General features: G+C 53.9%; 1 protein-coding gene across 1 annotated transcript; it reads left to right on the top strand.

Moving 5' to 3' along the window:
- Window positions 1–11930: 11930 nt before the first annotated feature.
- Window positions 11931–12542, top strand: B0H18DRAFT_1125543 (uncharacterized protein; the record flags this gene model as incomplete). The annotated part of the gene is made up of 1 exon (XM_048035035.1): window positions 11931–12542. The coding sequence occupies one exon, from the start codon at window positions 11931–11933 to the stop codon at window positions 12540–12542; it is 612 nt and encodes a 203-aa protein (XP_047886566.1).
- Window positions 12543–16343: the final 3801 nt, after the last annotated feature.

Raw genomic sequence — 16343 nt, 5'->3', positions numbered from 1 at the left:
ATCTCCCGCATGCCCATAGAGATACTGGAAAGGATAATTGACCTTGTAGCGGAAAAAGTCAACAGACACTGGAGCTTGTTGGATTCTCCTCAGTGGAAGACACTGATATCGTGTGCCTTGACTTGCAAGGCCATGTACGACCGTGCGAGATGGCATCTGCGGGGAAACGTCATCCTCCGCAATCGAGCAGACGTAACCTCGTTCTCAAGATTGCTTCGCACTACGCCGTACCTTCGACAGACGATGCGATTCATCACGATATCCGGTGGCTCGGGTGCACTCCCTCTTCCCGTCCCACATCTCGGAACGTTCGCGATCATGCTCGCTCGCTATCTCCCGAAGATACAGACCCTCGTCATCAGCAACGCCAAATGGGGCGTGGGCTCCGTTCGACAGAGGGACATCGTGCACCTGGCCGCATTCCACGCCATCGGGGAGCTGACGCTGGACAATGTTTGCCTCGCGACGGTGTCACAGTTCTCGCAGCTGATATCCGCCCTACCGAACCTGTACAAACTGCTCTGCGCCGACATTGACTGCGATTGCAATGGCGAGCAACCGCCGCTCCTCCCGCTGAACCGCTCGCGCCTCCGTGATATCTTCCTGACGAGCGACATACATCCCGCCATCCATGATTTTCTCTTTCGCGTTGGCAAGACGGCAGGGCTGCTGTTTCTGGGCATACAAGTGTATTATCATAACATATCCTCGGGCATGATCAGAATTCGGGAGTTACTGGATGGCATGCGCCGAGTCGCTGCAGCATTTCAGCCTAGGGTTGAAATCCAATGGCGTTGAAGACCAGTCTCCGGAGAAAATTGGTCTGTCTCTTGGTCGCTTGTATTATGAAAGCTCAAAGCTGATGTTCAGCCCCCGAACAATTTCTCATAGGCGAGCAGATCAATCTCAGCCGTCTTAAGAACCTGAACTCTCTGCGGCTCTCGGTGTGGTGCTACCTCGACAGCAACTACGCGGGGATCCCGCGCCTGCTCTGCTCCATTACGTCGTACTACATCGACAATCTGATGATCAATTTCCACCCTGGCAAGAGCAAAGGTGCTGCGGAGCGGTTGAGTGTGCTCCTCCATCGGCTGGAGACGGAGAGTGAGCTGGCAGAGATCGATCATTTTCTCTGTGTCTCACAGAAGTTCTGTCATATCATGCCGGGCAAGCTCCAGCTCGGCCTCGCGATTTCGTCCGCTGGCTCACCTGACGAGCCGTTGCGGGTCTCTGATGATGAATGGTCAAAACTCGTCAGAGGGAAGATGCCCTGGGCAGACAAGCGTTCGACAAGGTTCGAATCGGGAATGACCACATAATCCAAGTTACAGTGGACGCAAGCACCAGATTTATAATGTTTTACTTGCCAACATCTCTGACTGTTCAATTTATGCAGTGGCCGTTGGTCATGTCGTGGACAGGGCGATGAAGGTAAATGATGCACTCTGTGGGCGAGACGTAATAAATTGACAGTCCCTCTCGTAGCGCGTTCTGAATAACCGCCCCGGAGAGCATCGCTGCTGGGCGGTGAGCACGAATGAAGAAAACGGCCTCACATGGCGCTGCGTTTACCTGGTTGCCATCCACCACGCTGGCGGGTTCACCTATCAACCTGAGCTCCAAGTCGCTCCATCGAGACCACCTCATCTTTTCCCTGCGATCGTCAGGCCACCCACTTGCGCTTGCGTCCGGGCCAAATGGAGTACAGCCACGGGAAAGTATATTCTTCCTTGGCGTCCTGGTCCTGTCAGTGTGCCACAGGACAAGGCACAGGGTGCCCCCGGGGGCACTTTTCCGTCGGTGTATTTTGGCATGGGCGATCTCAGCGTCTACACGCTCACTAGAACCACCGAGGAGGTCCTGGCGAACAGGATTCCCGGCGGATTGGCCACACCGTTTCGAACCCATAACGCCTCCGAGTCATTGAAAGACAAGATCAGGGTCAGGGTCCATGTATGTATTGGTCTTCTCTCCCCTGCTTCGCTCGACGGCACGGCTGACTGTGTGACCTCCATCATGTACTAGTGGCCCGACCACGACGATGACAGCACGCACGTCGCGCAGAACGTTTCACTCAGGACTGGCCACATCACTGTGGTTCAGCTCGCGCAGTCTGTCAGTAGCGTCGTCAAGAGGGTGATGGAGGTGAGCGATATATTGTACTTTCACTCGGACGGTGTCAATGCTAAACTTACCATTTTCAGCATTGCATGCTTGAACGCAACCGCCCGCCAAATCACTGCTGCTGGGGGGTTAACGAACTCAAGCAGTATGGCTTGACCGGCGAGTGTGTCTATCTGTTCGCTCTGCACCATGTCGGTGGGATGACCTTCCAGCCCGAGCTCCACGTCGCGCCGTCCATGCAACCGCACCTGTTTCCTAGTCCACGCCCGGCCACCTACGAGGACCTCGTCGCTGCCGGGCTAGCATGAGATGATTCCGGCGGAAGCCAAGCCTAGGGCATATATTGTCCAAGCTCCTGAGGTTTGCTGGCTCATGTATTGTACGGTAGCTCGGACATTTCACGTCTTTCTGTATGTACTGTATCATAATCATGGCTTTAAGCTCCCTGCAATGCCAATGCCCATCATGATCACGACGGTGGTGTACGATCGCTGAAAGTCGCCGTCCGTATGGTTCGTGGCACATTGCTCATAATGTCCCGCTCGACGTTGAGCTGAGTACTTCAGGATTTTACCCGTGAGGACTGACGTGAGTATCGTATGAGGATCGCCCACTGGCAAGGTGACCGGTCTGCCACACAGCGGCGGCCAGATCTCTTCGTTCAATTATCTGACTGTACCAATGATACTTATCTTCCCTAGGGTGATACAACACTTGATACTAACTATCACGCCCTTCCCGTCATCGTAGTCAGACGCGATGCCATTCCGCCAGTCGGCTGTTGACCGGTGACCCTCCTCCAAACTGGAATCACCTCGACCGGGGCCGCCCGGCGCGCGCCTCTGGTGACGCGGTCACATGCTGTCTAGCGCCAGTCTCGCCAAGACGGCGCCTGCCGCTGCGACCGACGACGATGCCTCCTCCTCCTCTTCGGCTGAGTTGTTTGATGCATCAATAGAGCTACAGTCGCGCTCATAGTCTGTTCTCTAACTCCTCGGTTATTTGGTGGGCGTATCTATTGTGCTACTGGCATCACGGACGATTGACAATTTGCGTTGGAGCTTGCCGCACTGCCAGCCGATCGACATGGTCAAAGATGGAGCTATCACGGGAAGAAAACTAGCTCAGACCTTTGTGGATGATGTTCAGGAGGAGACTCGATGCATTTGTGCCAGCGAAGACGATCATGGAGGCTACGAAGCAATATATGACGAGGCCAGAATGTGATGAGTACGTGATTTTGCCTGTTCAGGATAGTCTGCCGCAAAGCTTCGGTTCCGTCGAAGAGAGATCTGTGGATCATAACCCCTATATGACACAAGGCCAGCCAGTGAAAGGCAACTCCGAAAGGTGCTTTGTATGACGTGTATGGAACAAAAGCATATCCTTGGTGCGTCGCTGTCTCCTGGTCGTCACCCCTAATTAAGAGTGGCACGTATGGTAATCCCTGGAGCCACGACTGAAACTCGTTTCATCGTTGAAAGATATCAACCGACTCAGCGTTGCCAGAAATATTGTTTGATCTCTCGAGCGCAGGTGCTGAGCATTCATCTCGGAGCTCGACTTGACGCCGGAATGCGTGCATCGCATCGCTACTCGCATCATCGGTAGGTAGTTCATGGTACGTGTTCAGCCATTCACGCCTCCGGAATACTTCTTAAGTTCACCTAAGAATGTTCCTAGATTCCGTCTGAAAGTCGAGACAGCAGTGTTACACAGGGCCGGCGCAGCCCTCATTGTGTTCTGCGCCTCACCACGGAGCTTTGAACACAAAGTGCCTGAGCCCCTCTTGGGTCGTGTACGGCTCCTTTCGCTTTGATCTAGGCCCTTCCGTATTCAGTGCGTTTCGTATGTGTTAATACAGCCGTCAACAGGATTGTGCCAGTGGGCGACTAATGGCACGGCGCTCGTTCTTTGTGAGGATCGGGACACAACGCAGTTTTGACCATGCGCATTGGCTTTGGCAATTCTCCTGCTCTGCTGACCACAATGCGGTGAACGTCAGCAGGTCATCTCACCTTCGTTTTGGCCGTTTCAAGGGCGACTGGCTTTGCTCTCGCCCCTATGGCTACGTACTCCCGGGGCCAGATTGCTGCCTATAAAGCCCCGCTGCTCATTCTCGTGGTTGTTCATCTGCTTCGCTCAACCTCCTCTTGCTTTCACTGTGCTGGTTCACTCTGATTAACCATGAACGCTCCCGCCTGCAAATGCACCGTTGCAACTCGCGATCATGAAACTATGCGGGATATCCTCCCTCAGCGTCTTGCTCCTGTCCCCGACAGATCGGCTCGGAGATGGCCTATGAACTGCGATCCTTCGGTCCACTTTGGAAGGGGTATATCCATCGACACGCTCCTGACAAAGAATATAGCACTCATCGCGGGAATGATGCATGATGATTGGCATCCGTCGTCCAAGAGATTTTGGTCCGGCAACGACCAGAAAATATACGTTAAAGTGCAAGTGCGTATCGTACTACTGTTTCCTGCTCGTCAGTTTCTCTGAGCGTGTCTTTCCCCTCGCAGTGGCCCGATCACAATACCCAAGATACGCGATACGCGGAAACTGGCATAGCTCTCGGTTCAACAAACTACGTCAATAAAGCCAAGCTAGCCATCGACGTCGGTCAGGTCGTGGACGAGATGATGGAGGTAAGTGTTGCACTGAGTAGATCAAAGACGCAGATTAGTGACAGCCCCTCTCGTAGCGTGTTCTCGCAAACCGTCCCGGAGAGCACCGCTGCTGGGCAGTGAGCACGAACGAAAAACTCGGCCTCACACGGCGCGACGTTTACCTATATGCCCTCCATTATGTCGGCGGGTACACCTTTCAGCCTGAGCTTCAAGTCGATCCATCGAGGCAACGTCGGTTGTTCCCTGCGATCAAGGCACCGACTGCAAAATGCCCCTGCACCCCGGCCGAGAGGAGTGCAGCCACAGGGATGTATGTTCTTCCTGGGCACAAAGCTTGTTTGAAGGCCAGCGACGCCAAGGACCACCCTGCGGGGGTTTTCCCGACGGTGCATTTTGGCAAGAATGGGTTCAGCATCTACAAGATCCTATCGACCGCTGAAAGCGAACTAGCGGGGATGCTGCACGACGACATGGACACACCGTTCCGAAAGTACCCCCAATTGAGCAAAATCAGGCTTGCGATCTATGTACGTGTCGATATACCAGTTGGGTTCCACCGCTGACTGTCTCCTGCGTCACGTAGTGGCCCGACCATGCTGAGCTCACGCGTCAAGTGGTAGACATACCAGTCGTGAAAGATGGCCTTCACATCACTAAAGCTCAGCTTGCGAGGCGGGTTTGTGAAATTACGGCCGCAGTCATGGAGGTTAGTAGCACGTAGAACTTCGGGACAGCATCGGTACTGATTCCCATCTCAGAAATGCAGGATGGCCACTCCGCAACAGCACTGCTGTTGGGCCATCGCCACAGAGAAGGAATACGGCTTGACAAATGAGTGTATCTATCTGTTCGACCTGCACCATGTCGGCGGCATAATGTTCCACCCTGAGTTCCACGTCGCACCATCCAAGGCGCCTCATTTGTTTCCTTTTCCGCGGTGCAGGGCTAGAAACGAGGCGGCTTAGCCTTCAAGCAGTGCTGAAAGAGATGGTTCCAGATGGCCAAGCCTGGAGCATGGGCCGTCGCATTAGTCAACCAAGGTTTACCGGTTGATGTAACTACGCGTAGCTGGGACTTTTCGCGCCCTTCTGTATGTATCGTAGCTCTCTTCAATGTCTATGCCCGTGATGTACGACTACTGTGATTGCCAACGAACTGCCACACGCGACGTTCAAGCGGCGTATACTAGGTCAAGTCACTGTAGCACACTGTCGACGGCGACGGCGCCACGTTCGACTTGGATCCTGGCAGCAGAGCCGTTCACCATGACTAGCCTCCCAGATACTGACGACTGACGATCCCCATCCGGCCTCCCGGTCATATCACACATCGAACGAAACCCTCCGTGTATCGTTCATCGCATCCGAGTGCTACCGTTTTGAATGCTGGCTCAGGCTCACGCCGCGGCCTGGTGCCTCGAGTCTCGACCGTCTCGCCCCTCTCGCCCCGAGTCCCCCGCAACGTTGACTCTGAGCGACGGTGGCCCAACCGCTCACAAAAATCTCTGCGACGGCGACGTCCACATCGAGTGCGCCATCCGGGAGCTCGAGCGCAGACTCGGGCTCTTCGAGAAGCAGGGATGGTAGCCTGCACGACATCTTCTGCTACGCTATATGATCGTACGTCGATCCCGCCCGGGCCTGTGACAAGTACTGTCTGGTGCTGAACGATGTGTGCGGTGTATACTCCCTGAGTGAGTCCATCGTGTGCTGCATCCCCGTGAGCGGGTCTCATTGGTATCTGGCGTACCGCGCCGAGCGTGGAGCGTGGAGCAACGGACATATTCGCGCGCGCCGCGGAAGCTAATGATCGGCGACGCAGTCACATGCTGTTTAGCGCTGGTGTCGCTGGCGCCCCGGCGGCGACCAGTGTCGGTACATTCGAGCAGCAGTGTATACCCGCCATCCTCTTCCCATCCTTCGTCCGAGCTCTTCGAAGTATCTATAGTGTTTTGAGCCCGCTTACGGCCTGTTCTTCACTACCTCGGTCGTCTCAATCTGGTGGTAGTATCTCTTGGGCTACTGGCATCTCAATCTGCGCGAGAGCTCACCGCGCTGTCAGCCGAACGACAGGGTCAGGGTGAAGTTTTCATGAGAAGACTAGGTTAGACAGCCGCTGTGTATGCTCAGGGAGAGAATCGATGCATCTGCACCAGCGAAGACGAACATAGCCACGAAGCGTCAAGGCGTACGACGAGGCCATAATGCGGTGAGTACGTGAACTGCCTTTTCAGGATAGTCTATCGCGCTCAATGGCAAGACCTTGGTTCCCGAGGAAGCCTGGTCGATAGCCCCTATATGGCACGAGGCCTCCATGCAGCGGTCACTAAAAATCGAGAAGTGTTTTGTGCGCCGGATATGGAATGGAATGAAGGAATTTTTGTGGTGCGTTGCCATTGCCTCGTCGTCAACACTAATTGGGAGCGTCATGTGCAATAGGCCACCGAGCTGCCAACCCGTTTCGTCGTTGAACGAGTTTCAGGTATTGTTCTCCCGGGTGGTTATTGAGGCGGTATGGATGACAGGTGCGTCACACACCCATATTGACACAGCATGACGTCTTGTGGACCTTCTCAATAATTGCTTTGCTGTGGACGGCTTTACCAGCCTGTGCCTGGGGTGCTTCGCGGAACGTGTTCGACCGAGGAGGACGCTTTCACATGGGCGCTTAGTGACCTGCGCCACGGTGGCCACCCTGTTCACGCTTATTCAAGCCCTCCATTCCGCTGGAATCTCGCCATCTCGACAATTAGCTTCCTCGACAATTGGAATTCACTGGTATCCGAGGCACAATCGATCGCCGTGTCCGACCAATCTGCCGGCGGTACGCCTCAGGCCTCGACTGCGGCACACCGGTCAATCAACCTTATTCTACGGCTCCAAAATCTAAGCAACGCTAGCCGTGCTTCTCTCGGAAGGCTTCTCCGCAAGGTCCGGTGGATGCCTCACGCTTGAACTCGATCTGTGCGCACGAGGCTAGCGACAGGCGCTTACTACTCGTCAAAGCGTAGGCGCTCATGCGACCTCTGTCTCTGGATGGCTTTGGTCGACGCGTTCATCTCCTCTCTTCGACCCGAAGTTGCGTGGCGGCTGCTCCCAGTGTATCTGAGCGTGGTCGAGTGTTCTAGCCCGAAAAGGAACGTTCTTCTGGTGCAGACTCAGGGACGCCGCTTCTTGGGTCTACTGCGGCCAACGGGCCACCTCTGTGCTTGCCGATTTAGGATTCCCATAACAAAGCGCATGGACAGCTTGATCTGGCTCTTCCTGTGGCGACTCGTGGCGCCCGCTTTGTCTGGTTGCTTGGCGACGCCTTCCGCTTTGGCAAGATATGAGATGCTTTGACTTGGGGTTCAACATACTTGGTGCTTTGTGGACTGTGGCCCGTGGCCCTCCCTATGTCTACGGTATAAATTGCCCTGGCTTGATTGACATGTCTCCTCCCAACATCTAGCCGCACTTTTTTTGTTTCCTCTGCGTCATAGAACGCCTGAGATGCCCTACATATCCGCATCCCTCCCTTCTCGTGGGCTTCTCGTCAAGGCCAACAGTTCTCCCATAATTTCTCCCCTTGAACCACCACACTCTCTTTCGCTCTATGAGTCGAGCCTCATCTTATCATCTCCCCGGCCGCCAACGAGGATTTACTGCAACCCGTGGTCGCACCCACCCCCGGCTGGAGTATCTTTACATTTTCTTACCTCGTCCAGTACCGACGACGTATCTGCTTCTCTTGAACACGGACCTCATACCATGTTCATTGGCCCCGGAATCGACAGAATCACCTTGCGAGTTCAGGTATGTAGATGCAGTGCTTGTCAAGACGTAACAACAGTATTGACGAAGCTCGACGATTCAGTGCCCGGTGCATAGTCACTGGTGTGATACAATGCCGGTTCAACTGGTGGTCGATGGCGAGCGAATGTCACTTTCACAATTCTGTAAAATGGTGGCACCGAGAGTGGCAAGCATCATCAAGGTAAGTTGGGAGCTCACGCTGAATGCTATTGCTCACATAGACAACAGAGTTGTCCCGGATGTCTATCAAGCCAATTTTACTGGGGTCGCCCGGGAGATTCTCTCAAGGGCATCTCAACAAAAGACCTGTTCCTTGTCTCTCTGGACCCTGTCTCTGCCACGGCTTTCAAGGCGAACATTGATTGTCCTCTTGTACGATCGTCTACGCCCCTCCGACGATAAGGGATATATCTACACGTTGCATTTCTTTCTTAAGTTCCTCACAGTCATGAGTATGTATGTAGTACGCCCGTGATCGCGCGACGAGGATGTTACTTTAATGAAGTCTGATACCTATATTACTATTACTACTATATTATCGGTATTCGGTGAACTCCATCATTTGTACCTGTTTCAGTAGTTGCTCTGTCATAAGACTTGCTCCCGACGCCCATCAATATTAATATTTGCCTCGCGCCACAACCGTCGACCCGCGACCCGCTGACCGTCTCCTCACGTCGTCCTGCCGGTATGAACCGTTGAACGTTAGCTCAGCCTTTACATAACATGTCTTTTGTCTCTGTACTGTCAGCCGGCTCGACACCTGCTGCGACCTAATTGTTACCCTTATCATTTGCGACATCCATGAGCATAAAGCTTTAAAGAGTCAGCCATCTTCTCAACCTTGAACATCGCACCCTCCTTCGCCATCACGAGTCAACTCACAGTCAACTGGTGCCTGCGAACTCGTCTACTCCTGCCCCTCCACGGGCCTGTGCTTGCGCGCTCGCGCTCTCACTAGCTCGCACCCGCCCGCCCGTTCTTGCCTAGCTACCCTCGTCCTCACACTTGCTTTCTCGCTCGCCTGCTCTCGCCACCTGCTCGTCCGCTCTCGTCACCTGTGTCGCCCACTCGCTGTTCTCGCCCACTCGCCGTTCTCGTCCGCTGCCCATCCTTGCATGCTCATTTGCGGACCCGCCACGGCGGGTCGCTAATGTTGAACACGGCGCGCACGCGGACGGCGAGCACGCACGGCAAACGCCCCGCGTGCAAACGCCGCCCACGAACTTTACAACGCGGGTGCGGGCACAGCGACGAGCGGATGACGGGGAAGGGTGAGCGGCTGGCGGGGGCGGGCAGGTGCCCACGGTTGAGCACAGACGCACGCGAGCGAACCCACTAACACAGACACAGGACACCGTAACGTGCAGCACGACGCGCATGGCGACTGCGAGGACGCAGGGCCAATATGTCCTGCGCGCAAGCACGGCCGACGGACAGGCGGACGAACGGACGAGCGAGTACGCGGGCGCGGGCAGCAGCACACACGCTGACTGCGAGCGCGCTGCCAGTGGGCAAATGCTCAGCACGCAGACACGGCCGACGAACACGTGCAACGCGAGCGGGAAGGCGGGCGAGCCGGTGGACAGGGACAGTACATGGGTGAGAGATCGAGCAGGTGAGCAGACAGGCACACAGGTTGATAGGCGGACGAGCCGGCACACGGGCGGGCGGGCAGGTACGTACACGAGCGAGCGGGCGTGTCTCGATGGCGTGTCTCGCGCCACATTTGCTTGGTGTGGATTATACCCCTTCTGCAGTCGAGATTGCAGGCGGTATTTCAGCCTGGAATTCCCTTGCAGCCAGATTCACCCCATAGACACCCATTATTTAGGTGAACGGACAATCTCACTCGGTATCAAGGCTATGCCACATTGTGACCGTAAGAGATTACATAGGTGCATAATCTCGCAGAAAATTCGGAAGGTAGTGTCGACGAGGCGCGATTAACTGACCATGAGTGGATGCTACTGAGCTCCAAGGACTTACTACACTCATACACCGTCCTGCGAGTCCTAGACAGTTACGTAGTCTTCGTCGCAGACCGTAACAGCCAGTGAGCATCTGGAGATGATGGTGTATTGCGAGTTGACTGTAAGTCATACTTCTACAATACGAAGACCCAGCAAATCTGTTCTCCGACTCTCATAAATCGATTTGCCACCGGAGCGAAGCAAAGTGTCTCTTGTATAACGACGCGTACTGAGACGAGGAACGACGTACGGATCATGTGATCGTGAGCATGAAGGGGCGTGGGCGTGTAGCCTCGTGTAGCACCGTGCACGTACTGTACTGGAGTAAGTAAGTACTGAAGCTACTTAAGTAAGTTACATAAGTAGGGATTATGATCATAAGCATTATTCAATGAGCGCCCGAGTCTGAGCACAATGCAAGGATCCGACCGGGATCCGACCTTCAGTGCACACTGCGCGACCTAGTCCCTCCTGCATCATCGCCGTCCATCAACGTCACGGTTCCTCTAGGGAACGGTACCCGAGATCCTTCATCCATACTGTTCAGCAAACATACTAGGTTGTCACGAACTTGTACGTGTCTCATCATCGATACTGCTAAGTCACCGCGTTGATAGTCTACCGTGACGCACGCGTACACTTTCTTCGACGTCTTATTTGACTACTGAACCTGATCTGGTGCGGCGACTCTCTGCACTGCATGCAATCATTCAGTGCTGGGCGCCGTGTCCGACGCGACCACCTGAGCAGAATATCACGACGGAATCGATTTGTGCAACTCTGCGCTCTAGATGGCCAGTCCTAGCGATCATGATTTATATGCTGTGCGTACTTCTCTGCCAAGATGTCGAATCAACTTATCAACATACTGGGCGAAGCCATCTCGTATTCATGTTTCGCCGCGCGTAGGTCAGGAATCGCTTGACCCGGACGTATTACTATCTGTGCCTTCCACCCCGGAGGCGGCGCCTAACCCACCATCTCTTCAAGCCAACAAGCCCTTGAGATCGTGGTTTCAGGTGCTGAAAGATAAACGAGCACAAGCAAAGCAGAGGAGACCACCAGATCATCCTACAACGACTCGGAAGGCCGTGCATGCCTCGGAGAAAAGGGCTATCTGCGAGATGTCTATGGCCAATCCCGATATGACCCACCAACAACTTGCGGACCACTTTCTCATCAGTCGGTCCATCGTGACAAGAACATTAGCAAAGAAGGACAATTGGCTCAAGTCTCAGCACGTGGAAGGGCAGACATTTTCTCGAAAACGGTGTTGTTGCTTCCGTACTCGGGATGCTTCATTGGCTGATGCTGGTCAAAGACTGATCAGATATCACGAAGTCGAATATCATCTCGAACGCTGGTTGCTTGCATGCAAGCACTTCAACGTCATCGTAACGGACAACATGATTCGCGAACAAGCCATCATTGTGGCGGAGTACGAGGGGATGCGTGGGGGTGGTCATGACTACCAATTTCACTGCGGACGCAGCTGGCTGCGAGGGTTCAAGAAACGTTACGGTATCACCGACGGCGTCATCACCCGTGTCGGCTACACACCCGCGGATCTCGCCAGGGAGAAAGCTTATGGGTCCTATCCGTTGGATGACCCTTTCTGGAGCCAGCTGCCAGACGAGCACGGCAATGTTCCCCTGCCATTCGGCCGTGATAAGACCGAATTCGACGACATGGACTTCGAATTCGACGGCCCCTTCGTGGTATATAAGCCACGTGTAGATCCCGCGGCTACGCCAACCGACTACGCTGCGTTACCTCCGTCAGGGCTAGCCACCCCTTCCGAGGATGTGACACCATTGATATCCCAATCCCAACGACACCACGTCTCATTCGATCTCTCATCATCGTCTTTCGATACGTCACAATCTGGTGTCGATTCGGTTTCGGAAAGCAAGGCGTGGTCTTTTACGAATGACCCGCCCAACGGACAGTCGGCCTGGGAAGCCTCCTACAGACAGTGCCACTTTCATGAATCGTTCACGAGAGAGACATCACTATAGGCGCTATTTTGGACTCGGTACGCAATTACGCTGATGCTGTATGTTGCACATTCTGACGCGACCATGTTGGTCTCCGTACAGACATATCCCATCACCCCGAGGTTAACGTTCAACGTTCATTTACGACGTCGACTGGGCAGCCGATCGACATGATCGAGCTGGAAGTATCTCATGCCCCTCGATCGCCTCCATATTAACTGATATACTCCATGTTGGATCGCCCTTTGTGATTCTTTTCGCCTCTTTTGAGTGCGATCGATCCGTTTTTGCGTGTATCTTTGATTCCTACGCTATTCACCGACTTGTAAATTAGACTGTACCGTTCTGTATGCATTTGTACTACTGCGTCGGCGATGCTGTTCGAGACTTCATCAGTATCCATACATTTCGTCCATGTATTATCACTCGAGTGTGGCTCGTGTAACGGTATGTCATATATTGACACCCAGTTTGCTCGGAGTCACGCGGCGGCGGAAGCCCGGGCTGTTCGTCGTTCACTGGCACCGCTCCAGCGAGCGCTGACAGGGGTCAGCTTTACACCTCAGTTATTACATATAATCTAGCTGTTCGTCACTGGCACCAACAATCGATTCTGTGCTGCGGCGGGGCTGTCACGGCTGCATCAACTGTTCTTTACAACGCCATAAGCGCGGTGGTGTCCACTGCGAATCCTCAAAGTTCTGTCGGCCCGGTGCGTTCACGCGGGCCGTTGGTATCATTGTCTTTATTAAATGACTGATCATAGTGTCCATACAAGAATGAACCGTCCTTGATGTCATTCCGATGAGTGAGTTCACTCGTTGCGTGCCATTGGCTTCCACCGTTCGAGCTCTAGCCTGCCACCCCACAGCGTAGACAAGACTCGGACACGAACAATACTGCCATCAGTTGCGGAATCAGCCATGACAGATAGGTTGAACGAGGATCGCACAGCTCCTCGTGTACAGGAACAGCACGTAGCGGATATCAGGCAAGATGCACCTCTCAGTCTTCGCGCTTCCACACGAAGAGCGTTATACGCATCTGACAAGAAGGCCGTCTGCGAATTCTATTCGTCGCATCCTGGCATAACACATCAGAAAATCGCCGATCGATTTGGGGTCAACAAGTCCACGATTACTAGAATTCTCGAGGGAAAAGAAAGATGGCTGAGGTCGAGGCATACCGAAGGCCTCAAATTTGCACGAAGACGGTATGTGCTCCTTTCGTTGCACTATTTTGTATTGTTGCCAATGCAGTGCGCAGGATCGTCAAGTACATGTTCGACTTCGTCGAAGATCGCATGAAAAAGTGGTGGGACATCACTGCAGGAGGGAAGGCAAGATCGTGACCGACAAAATGATCCGAGATGAAGCCTTAGTGATAGCGGAGGACGAGGGAACTTTGAGGGGGGCGGACATCCAGTCTATTTTCGTTGCGGACGCACATGGCTGCGCAAGTTCAAGGAGCGTTTCGGCATCATTGATGGTGTTCCTACGCGCCTTGGCTACACTGCAACCGATTTGGCCAGACAGAGGGCTTAATATATGGCTACTTTCCGCTGGATTTCCGCTTTTGGTGTCAGCTGCCGGACCAGCATGGAAATATTCCGGGGCCCCCGCCTAAAACCAGAAGCAAATATGACGACATGGACCGCGAGGTCCACGGCCATGTCCTTATATTCAAGCCGCGTACAGCACCTGCTTCGACGTCGCAATCAGAGATGATTCCGCCCATCTCGACCATGCCTACGAACGATCATGCGAACCCATCCGAAATGCCTGAGTCTAGCGTCATCCCACTCCCCTCAGACCAATATGTCCAGCAGGAAATCGGGGCGTCAGGCAACGATCCTTCAAGGTACCCCTGGATAAACTCGGGTGTTGGCCAATCATATCAGGATCCGTACTCCCAGAGCTCCTTTCAAGAGTCCTTCATGCGCGGAACACCGCTCTCGACGTCGTTCGTATGAATCCGCGAAAGAGATGAATATATACTGACACCGTCATTTGTGTAGGTACCGTCCACTAGCTGGCACCGACTATCGTCTACTAGTACATCCTGATGAGATGACGATGCCTGTTTTCGCGTTCTCAAGACCCAATTTCCCTTTGATCATGTCCACTACCATGACTTTGACTTCCTCCAATACGCCTAGGCTGGTGATATCTGGCACCACGTTTCTGAATACCCCACAATCATGTCTCCCTACGACGACACCGATCCCGCTCGATACGTTCGCGCGAACGTCCGAATCCCGGAGTCTTTTGTTCGGGATAACGGAAAGTTGCATCGGTAGTGCATCGCATGGTCCTGCGTTGTCATATTGTGGCCTCCCGAGAATTGTTTCCGCACCTTCGTACGTATATCCACTGTGATCGCCTCTTAGCTACCAGTAGGTTGTCCACAGACTGAGCGCCGTAGTCTGGCACGGGCATATCGAGTGCACAAATGACTGGCAAGTCTTTATTAAGCTGAAGGCTGCTAGCTCCCGGGAGCCCGCTGTGTTTGTCGTGGCGATTAGTAGAGCAACGCACGTCGCAGGTGACAAGCTCTGCAGGTCATTGCGAGCAGCCCCAGCGAGCATCATCATCACGATGTACACCTCTCTTACTTGTGACATTCTAATACTGAAACTAATGTAGCTAGTGCATGTACTGTTCGCATTCCGTATTACGCACTAATTGCAGAGGTGTGCACTACCGTGCGGACGCATACAGTACGATCAAGCTGCTCGCCGGCGCCTGTGGCGATCGACGTGGGCGCTCGTGGGCGCAGCGAGCGCCTCAGGCCCGGCTCGCTCCGATGTCGTGAATCCCCTCCTCCTCCTCCTCCTCCTCGTGAACGCGTATACATTTGACTCCGTTCGCAATCGCATGGACTCACGTTTCCTCCCAGCTGCGCTGTAGGATCCTAGTCCAAAGCTATACCGCAATACTACTTTTTCTTTTCGTCCATGCCTGCATCCGCGCTATCTGATGGCTCCCTGTTGAAGACACACCACAGGACACTCCGTCCGGCCCAGTAAGTATGCATTCAAGTTGACCCGATAGCCTACTACGACACAGATCTGACTGCTCCGGCGTTCCGTACCAGTCTACCAGCCACATATCCGCGACATGCAGCCATCGGGAAGAGGCACTTCAGGCGCAGAACGCGCACGGCGGGGATGATAAGCCAAATCAAAGTACGGCGGTGATCACGCAAACACTTACGATTTGAACTGAATGACGTCTACAGGGGTTGTTCACGCCTCTACAAGAAACAATGTGACATTGGCTGAATACATGTCTCCCGATTTTGATCACTTTCAGTGCAATATCAGGACTCTTCAATGCCTCGAAAAGCAGTACCGCAGGGCGACGAACCCGCGCCCACGTCCGAAATATAGTAGAAGCCCTTTCTACGCATCGGACAAGAAGAGGGCGTGCGAGATGCATCTGGCAGATCCGCAAATGACACACCAACAGATCGCAGATGCACTCAACGTCAAGAGGAGCACTGTAACAAAGGCGCTGAAGTACAACTACATATGGTTGGAGACTGAGCACCAGGACGGGTGTAGAGTCGCCAGAGATAGGTACGAGCATATAACCATGGTCCTGCGCTGCCACCGTTGTAACTTGTCGACCCTGCTCCAATGGTAGCATCCCACGATTCGACAACGTAGAAGCATCACTACAGCGCTGGTTGATGCAAAACTCCGCGGGAGATGTCAAAGTCACCGACAAGATGATCAAAGAACGAGCCATACGCGAGGCTACGCGACTTGGCTATCGCGGACGACAGATACCGTACTTCCATTGCGGACCGCGGTCGTAC

Source organism: Fomitopsis serialis, assembly GCF_022376445.1.
Source record: "Fomitopsis serialis strain Sig1Antser10 chromosome Unknown B0H18scaffold_158, whole genome shotgun sequence".
Lineage (NCBI taxonomy): Eukaryota > Fungi > Basidiomycota > Agaricomycetes > Polyporales > Fomitopsidaceae > Fomitopsis > Fomitopsis serialis.
Note: the sequence above shows the minus strand (reverse complement) of the source record. Positions and strands in the feature narration are given on the sequence as shown.